Raw genomic sequence first — 9,113 nt, forward strand, 5'->3', positions numbered from 1 at the left:
TGTTCAGGGCAGTTTGCAGGACCTTGACCTACAAAGCCAGAGGGACGTATCCTCACCCGTAGGCTTTCAAGCTTTGAAACCTTGAATGCTTCTGAGTTTACATATGGAGCAAAGCTAGTTCTGGTTCATAAAAATTATTCTGCAAGCAAAGAGATCCAAATTCCTTATGGAGATTGAGCTCAACATATTTCTAAGTAAAGTCTCCTTTGAACCTGAATTAGGTTGTACCTTTTAAAAGCACCCATGAACATATGAAGGGCTGGAAAGTAGAAAACAAATTATTAACATACTTGCAGTTCTATATGAAATAGCTTGAAACTTGGAACCAATCTGGACAATAATTATAAATCCTGCATGAGTCTGATGTGTGGGCAAGAGGAATGTGTGGGTTACAAGGATGTCAAAATGGGTGTGTAACCTAGAGCATTCAGTGAGCATCTGGAGGACTAGGTTTTTGATTGTCTAATCCAGCGGTTCTCAACCTGTGGGTCGCGACCCCTTTGGCAGTCAAATGACCCTTTCACAGGGGTCGCCTAAGATATTTACATTACAATTCATAACAGTAGCAACATTACAGTTTTGAAGTAGCAACGAAAATAATTTTATAGTTGGGTCACAACACGAGGAACTGTATTTAAAGAGCCAGAAGGTTGAGAACCACTGGTCTAATCCGAGTTGTGAAGAGAGTTGCTATGACCATAGGAAATTGGTGGGGATATAAAAGTACTGATACTTGAACTTGGTACAGGAGAAAGATATTAGAATTATTTACTTTGAAATTCTGACACCCTTTCTCACCTCTTTCCACTCCAGCTCCCTAAGCCCAAAATATAATGGCACTAAAAGAAGTTCCTTAGCCAAAAATGTAAGATTGATGTCTACAGACTCAATTACATAAGCCTTATTCTTTTTAGTACATAGGCTCTTATTATCTATATATAAAATAAGGAATATTATTCTCAAAATGGTTTATGTGATCATGAGAAAGTGAACTAACTATATTACTAAAAACAAACTCCCAAGAGTGAAATAGGGATTGTTTATTGTGTTCAGCATGTTATATATATATTTACTAGAGACCTGATGCATGAAATTCGTGTGAGGGGCTTGGCCCTTGCAGCCCTGCTGCCTTGAGGCCCCTCCCACTGGTCAGAAGGTCATTCTGCCACCAGGTCTAATTAGCATATTAGCTCTTTATTTTATAGGATTTGGCCACAAGATGGTGTTCTAATCCCACTTCACAGTTAAGTAGTATGCAAAGTGCCATTATGTGAGACACTGCCTTTTATCTCAATACAGGAGACTACTAGTATGTATGTATGTATGTATGTATGTATAGGCTATATGATTACAGTGGCACATGACTTTTCTAGGCCCCTTACAGCTCTAATGAATATGTGTGCAGAAGCTAACTTATCTCTTCCCTCTGAATGTAAAGTCAAGAATTTTATGTAAGATCCATTCATGCCAAGGTCTGGATGTTTTAGCTCTTATATTTACTGGAAAGAAGGAAAATGGCAGAGCTTCCACAGATAAAACTTTTTAAAGGCCTTTTTTCCAACTTCTTGCTATATTTTTTCTACTTTTATTTTGTGACGGAATGCACTGGCTGCAGTGTCCATCTTGACAGTTTGTAGAATCAGATGTGGACATCCCTCTTACCAGGGGGCCAGCTCACAACCTCCCCAGCTGAGGGGTGCCCACGTCTGCATCCTTAAACCCATTCTGTTCTCCCCTCAGCTGTCTCCAGACCTGTTTGTAAAGCCCCTTCCATTGTCCCCTAGGACCTACAACTGCAGCTCCCAACTTTGGCAATCAGAGCACTTGAAAGCCCTGGCTCTCTCCAAAGAATACCAGGTGATTGCTAAATTGAATCCCATCTTGCAAACGACGAACTTTTCCAGGAGAAAATTCATGCAATCAAAAATTATAATCACAAGCACATATACTTCTGAAAAAAAGCAAGCCGTTTGGTGTCCGAACTGTCTGTGCTTTCACTAACACTCGCTTGCTCTCGTTCATGTACCTGCCTGTCAGTGCTCACTAGCAGCAGAAGACTGAAGTTTTCAGAAAAATCTGAGAGAAAATCAATTGAGAAAATGAAAAACATTCAATTATTTCCCCTTCGGTTGAGGAAGAGCTCCATTATATGATTATTCACATCTGCTGTACATTAACATGGCAAAGAACTGATGACTTTGACCTAATGAATTTTTCGGAAGATTTGAGTAATGAGGTCTCTGACAGGTAGAGAAGGCTATTTCCAGTCAGAGGAGGAGGGGTTTGCTTGACTTTCTGACAACATTTCCTCCACGTAAGTTATAGCGTTGTCATCTCCACAGTCAGAAAACAGTACGGGCCAGGGGATACCATCAGTACACAGTTTAGTTAATAAGACCAATACAGTCAAGGATAGGGGACCATCCTTAGAGTCACATGACAATGATTTCTGTAGGGGTCCCGACAACCTGCCAGTAGGATTCACTTCTTAGTCCTGGGATTGTTTTCCTGTCTAGCAAAGAAAAGCACAAGCGCTATCACCCTTCTCTTTGTCTTTGGTAGCTGGGGTTATAAACTTCAGACGGAGGAGGTATACTACTAAGAAATTTAAAAATTCACTTTTATTTTTCTATTTAATATTCAATTTAATCTGCAAACACTAACAATGTACCTGGTAACAATGTACCATGACCTCCTGGTTCATGGGTTGACAACCACTGGGCCATACCAGCTGGGCCAGATACGCAATTTTAATGTGCCCAGTAAAATGTGACTGATTTATATTACTGGGGAGCTGCCCACCTGTGTCACTTAACAGGGCTACTCTACTGGGCAGTAATAAAAAGGTGAACTCTTCTGGTCTTTGCTGGAATGAGCAGTGCTGGAGTCAAGAGCCCAGGGAGCTGTTCTTGGCCCTGCAAGTGTTTTTTTGTCTTTTCTCTTGGACTAATGCCCATTGGGTCTTACTTCCTATCATGTAAACACACTGCAACAGTCAGATACCTTAATGTGCTAAGATTCTCTCTCTCTTCTAAAATTAAACTATGTAGAGAAATATTTATCTCTGTACCCCCTGGTACTTGGTACACCGAAGGTAGTTGAATGAATGAGTGAATGGAGTGCACAATTCTTGAATTACTGATTATCCTATTCTTATTTTAAACTAAAGTAATATAACTGAATGGGATCAGAGTACTGGAAAACCAGTAAAACTAACTCTAAAAGGCTAAAACTAAAACTGTACCAGCATGTTTGCTAGAGTACAAGTGTTCTGAGGTAACCCTTCAAAATAATTTTTTGGGGCCCAGCCGGTGTGGCTCAGTGCTTGACATCGACCCATGAACCAGGAGATCATGGTCAGGGCAGTGCTTGGGTTTTGGGCTCAATCCCCAGTAGGGGGCGTGCAGGAGGCAGCCGATCAATGATTTTCATCATTGATGTTTCTATCCCTCTCTCTGAAATCAATAAAAACATATCTAAAAAATAATTTGTTGGCATCTAATTTTAACTAAGGAAAACAATCCTCTCTTTCTCCCTTCTGTCAAGGTTAACCAAAGTACCCAAACAGGCAAAGCTCAGCCCACTTGACAAATAAGAATTATAAATGGCAAATTGGTGGATTGTTGAATGTGACGTTTTAATATATAAAGAGTATAGTTCATAGGTTAGAAAAAGGTTTTTAAGTTTTGATAAAAATATTTGAAACCATTCTGATTTAGATAAGACTACCCAAATCTTAGAGAAATTAGTGGGAAGAGAAAAACAAACAAACAACCGGGCAATTAAAAAATGGTAACTTTAGAATTGTGACTAGTTCTCCAAAAAACCAAAACCAAAATCTTTCCATTTCACAAAATAAGTGCTCCAGCCTGTCACCCAAAATGACACGTTGACACATCCACCGTTCTCTCCGATTTCCAAATTCTATGAGTCCCCAGGGGCTTCTTTCTGCGCTGGCTACCAAATCCCCACGTTAGCTGGTAATACTTGGCCCTCACGTGAGTGAACAGGCAGCTGAGATGAGAGGTGGGTTTAACGAGATAGTTCTTCCTCTGAAGGGATCTACAGACGGAAGGGGTGAAGCAGGGAATAGTGTCTGATTGCCGCGTTTAGAGGAGAAAGCCAGGGGCTTTGGGTTTTCTGCAGTTTACCAAAGTGCAAAGGTTTATTAGAAGAGGTTGAAGTCTTTTCAAAAGGCTCTGTTTCTTAAAAAATACATTTTTTCACCGATTTCAGAGAGTAAGGGAGAGGGAGAGAGAAACATCAATGATGAGAGAGAACCACTGACTGGCTGCCTCCTGCATGCCCTGCACTGGGGATCAAGCCCGCAACCTGGGCATGTGCCCTGACTAGGATTGAACCGTGACCTCCTCGTTCATAGGTCGATGCTCAACCACCGAGGCACGCCACTCAGGCAAGTCTCTGTTTCTTGTGTTGTATTTTAAGATAGTAGACAAATAACTTTCTTTTTTTTTTTTTACTACTCATACACTTTATTTTTACTTTGTACAAAATACAAAAATGCAAATCCAAAGAGTACAGAAGACCAGTAGCGACAGGCACACTGCACAACAGCAAACCTTGTCTAGCAAGACATTAGTTTTTAAAACTTTATTTTAGTGAATACGTGCATTATATAAAACAACAGCAACAACAACATCAAAAACACAAAGAGGCTAGAGATTTCACTATTTCTACTCCCCAAATAATGCTTACTATCAAGACTTTGAATGAGACCAAAAAAAATTTAAAAGGCCAATAATAATTTTTTTTCATAAAAATGTAAAAGCTACGATAAAATGTCTTTTCCCCCCATCACACTGATTCAACGTCTTCTGCAAAGCCATACATTAAACAAAACAAAACAAAAATCCTGAACTGGACAGTAAATACTCAAGAGGGTTGTTACCTAGGTAACCACTCAGTAGTTTAAAGACTCTTTTAAACATTTGGAAGCCCTCTAGTCATTGCTCAGTACAGGGTTCCAGCCATCCTGCCCTTTTCCCACCTGTAACACATCTTGGAATAGAAATGCTTACATCATTGAGTCTCTGTTCCTAAGAACTAGTTTTGAAAAAGAAAGGAATGTAAAAAAATATTTAACAGAACTATGAGAGATGTAGGCAAGGAGTCTTCTCTTCATAGCAAAGTTGGGTTTGCTTTGCATGGCTTCTTCTGTTGGACCTTTCAGGGTTTGTTGATCTGCCCCATGAATAAGAAGGCACCTACAGAATTGAAAGAAAACAATGCATGACTGTAAAAAAGTTTTTAAAAAAATAAGATGGAAGACACATTTAAGGGAAGGTCCCTGGGGTAAGTTTAAAGTTAACTGCTCTCAACAGAACTTTCTGCAATAATGGAAACAGTTTATACCTTCATGGTCCAGGATGGCAGCCATGAGTCACATGTGGCTACTAAGCTCTTGAAATATATTTATATTTCATGTAAATGAGTTAAAAGTTGAAGTGAAATAGCTACATGTGCTAGAGATTAGGGCGCACACTAATTATGACATTGAACTTGCAATGAGACAGGATAAGGAACTAGCTTATATTATTGATTTAAAAAGGTAAGAGTTAAAGTGTATTAGTTTCTACTCTGCACCAACATGAACCCAACCTTTCCACAAAGACAGTATTATTTATTCTTCAGAGTTGTACTAAGGGGTAGGAACTTCTGCTACCCTTAAAGATGGAGCTAAAGTTTGAACCAATGACTCAAAGAGCCAAGATCCACTGAATTAACAAATCTTAACCGTGGAGTGGGCTTACAGAGGTTGATGACATCTAGCTTCTTATAAAATTTTACTGCATTTATTTAAAAGAAAATCAATAGTTGTTAAAAATGGCTCAATGGGTGGCAGAGCTCTCTACATGTTAAAAACAAGATAAAACAAACAACACAAACATAAAATCTTGTCCTTGTTTCAAAGATTCCATCACACTTTATAAACACAGTCTGATTTTCCTCTCTCTCCAATGAGTGTGGTTATATTATTTGAAGTGCTTGTGATTGTTGCCACATGGGAAATAGACTAAAAGCAGCACCATTGGATGTCACTACAAATCCACCTTTCTGAATTCTAACTTGTAACCAATGGAAGAGGAGAATCACTTACCTGTAGGATTATGTCGGATGAAAAATAGAAAAGGTCTGTCCACTATAAACCAGGGAGGAGATGACCTTGCAATTAGAATCGCAGCTGTGGGAAGAAAAGGAAACATGTTGTGCACCCAGCGTGTGGCCAGCAAGGCAGCTGGCCCCACGGAGCCTTGATGCTGGTGTTTGGGGACACACTTAACTCCTGTTCCATGGGCTGGACGTATCATAAAAGACCCAATGGTCCCCATGTACTGAACAGCCACCATGGGCCAGGCCCTTCGCCTTTACCATCTTATTCAGTCTACACAAGTATTACCTTTAATAAAGGCACTTACTCCTTGTAGGGTTTCTATGAGGGTTAAGTGACATAAACATGTTATAGGTCTTAGCACAATGTTTGTTCACCATCATTAGTGGCTGTTTTCTATTTATTTCATCTGCCTTTCTGATGAAGGCAGCTGGTCCTTTCAGCCAATTTGAATTCCTTCTGCGTATCAAAGCCCAGCTTCGTGCTCAACCTCTGAGTCTGTGCCTCTTCCTCTGGCACGATCTAGGTTTTCCTCCCATTGGCAACGTAGACCACTCGTTGGGACCTAATGTGTTGTCCATCTCATCTTGGTGTAGACATTGGACTTAGAAAGCAAACTTCTTTAGTTCATGGTCTTAGACGTGCTTACTCTGCCGTGCTTACCAACAGTGGCTTCAATTTAATAAGCCCGCGGTAGTGCCAGGTGTAACTGCCCCATGCTTGCTGCATTGACCCGGTCCTCTTGTTCAAGCCCCAGAAAGCATTAATGACCTGGGCTTGATATTACAAAGAAAACATCTGCAGCTATGTTGGGATACAGCATTCAACCCAGGGTTATTAAAAACAACTCAAGAGCAAGTGTTATGGACTAAATCGAATACCCTCAAAACATATATGCTGAAGCCTTAATCTCCATCGTGACTGTATTTGGACATAGGGCCTTTAAGGAGGTGTTTACTTAAATGAGGGCATGAAGGTAGAGCCCTAATCCAATAAAACTGGGGTCCTTAGGAGAAGAGAGGGAAACACCAGGGATGGACACCCACAGAGAAAGGGCCTATGAGGACACAGTGAGAAGGCGGACATCCACAAACCAAGGAGACAGGACTGAAGAGAAACCAGCCCTGCGAATACCTAGATCTTGGACTTCAGCCTCCAGAAGTGTGAGAAATGAATTTCTGTTGGGACTTGTTATGGCAGCTTGAGCAGACTAATACAGCAGGGCTGGGCTTCATGAGGATTTGACCTGGGCAGTTACACAGGGCCCCACACTCACAAGGTCCCCGCATGTGGTTTAGTGACCTGCTGCTGCTATCTCAAATTCTCAATCAGTTTTGAACGAGGGGATCCATATTTTCATTTTGCGAAGAACCCTGCAAATTATGTAGCCAGTCCTGATAGTTATGCTGTTGGCAAAACGGGTCAATAACTTGGGCAAAACTTAGATGTCACTTATAATCACCCAGAAAAGACAGGAGGCATTTACAAAATTCCAGCCCCTCTTATTCTAGGTCTTTGTTTCAAATGCTATTTTAAAGAAATACACATTAAATGTTATTTTAGAAAGGCAATAACGTGTCCACTGTGGGGATAAATGGTACTTTTAATGACCAGAAATACGTGACCCAGTTACAAGTGTAGCTGAGATATGATTCACTTTATGAGCTCACAGGGCTTGGTCATATCTATTCAAGCAATCTCACGTGGATAATCAAGGGGTAAAAAGGAAACAACCGAAGATTGTTCCATTTCCTCCTTCATTATATGAGCCGTCAAGGAGAAAGCAGATGTGGATGTTCAAATGACCAAGAAAGGCTGCACGGCCATCCTGCTCCAATCAGCAGCTGCGTGCTAGTTCTTCACTTTGTCCTGGGTGAACCCGACTGACTCGTTTCCTGTGAGTTAAGTGCTATTATGCTATGTTTCTATCTGAAGACTGGTCTTCTCTGCCCATAGAAGCCAGAATGCGCTCTGTCCTGCCAAGAGCCGGTCTCGGCACACTGCTGTGCTCAGGCTGTGTGGGGACAGATCCTGCCTTCATCAGGTTTTGTAGAAACAGCCGGGCCCTCTGGCTTGCGTCATCTCTGCTGCTCTGTCACTTCAATGGCAGAGCAGCTGCTTTGGAGCCGGTAGGGCCCACAAAGCAGAAAATACATAGTTTACAGAAAGAGTTTGTCGACTCTCGTCCCGGAGGAATTTTCTCACTGAAGTGCTTCCCTTAATGATACAGACTCAGAGGCCCATGGGCACAGGTCTTCAATCTGTCTCATTTCCCACCATGTCTGGACAGTCACCCCACAGCACCTGACCGGAAGTCCTCACCCCTCACCCCTCACCCCCGCACCAGGACCAGCCCCGCCAGGACCCCGGCTTACTGGTGACTGCTGAAGCTTTGGTTCCGTCTTCACTGACTTCAATTTTTGCTTTTTGCAAGATGTGAGAAACATGAAGGTTTTCTGACCCTGTTTTCAGAAATAAGACAAAAAACAACAGCGTTTGTTTGCTATGCAGACCATCTGTGTCGCTGGAAAAGGAACCTCAGCCATGGCCAATTCCAGTTCTTAAACGGTGTCAGCGGAGAAGCAGCCTCTCACAATCCCGGTGACTGAAGGCTGTAGGAGGCCTGCCACCTGCCATGTCTGCTCAAAGAACTGGGATATCACTCAAGAGGAGGGAGTCTCAGACCCCAAATATGTTAGTGCCGCTAGCCATCCAACTCCGATCACTGAGAATTTCATGAACAATAACAAGAGCGGAGCTGTAAAAAGGAAGCCCAGTTACCCAGAAGCAGCAAACCAACATTATTTTTCCCTTACAAATGTCAGATCCAGGAGGGATTTCAGGTGGCACTGACAGATGGGGAAACCGAGGCCCAGGGTGTTAAAAAAAGTCTGCCCTTAAGTCACATGCAAGTTAGTGGCAGAGTAGGTGCTGGCTTTTCACCAGAAAAGCCACTCATCTCGTGGGTGTGTTAGTAAGAGAA

The 9,113-nt window shown here is 41.8% G+C and overlaps 1 protein-coding gene across 1 annotated transcript in view; it reads right to left on the reverse strand.

Moving 5' to 3' along the window:
• Positions 1-4,466: 4,466 nt before the first annotated feature.
• SERPINE2 (serpin peptidase inhibitor, clade E (nexin, plasminogen activator inhibitor type 1), member 2) overlaps positions 4,467-9,113 on the reverse strand; it is an 18,040-nt gene continuing 13,393 nt past the window's right edge. The window contains exons 6-8 of the mRNA XM_006763400.2: positions 8,506-8,592; positions 6,119-6,202; positions 4,467-5,225 (exon numbers count right to left, since the gene is read on the reverse strand). Of these exons, the coding sequence (XP_006763463.1) occupies positions 5,188-5,225; positions 6,119-6,202; positions 8,506-8,592 (209 nt within the window). The 3' untranslated portion in view covers positions 4,467-5,187. The remainder of the gene's footprint in view (positions 5,226-6,118; positions 6,203-8,505; positions 8,593-9,113) is intronic.

This window comes from Myotis davidii, unplaced genomic scaffold (genome assembly GCF_000327345.1).
Source record: "Myotis davidii unplaced genomic scaffold, ASM32734v1 scaffold575, whole genome shotgun sequence".
NCBI lineage: Eukaryota > Metazoa > Chordata > Mammalia > Chiroptera > Vespertilionidae > Myotis > Myotis davidii.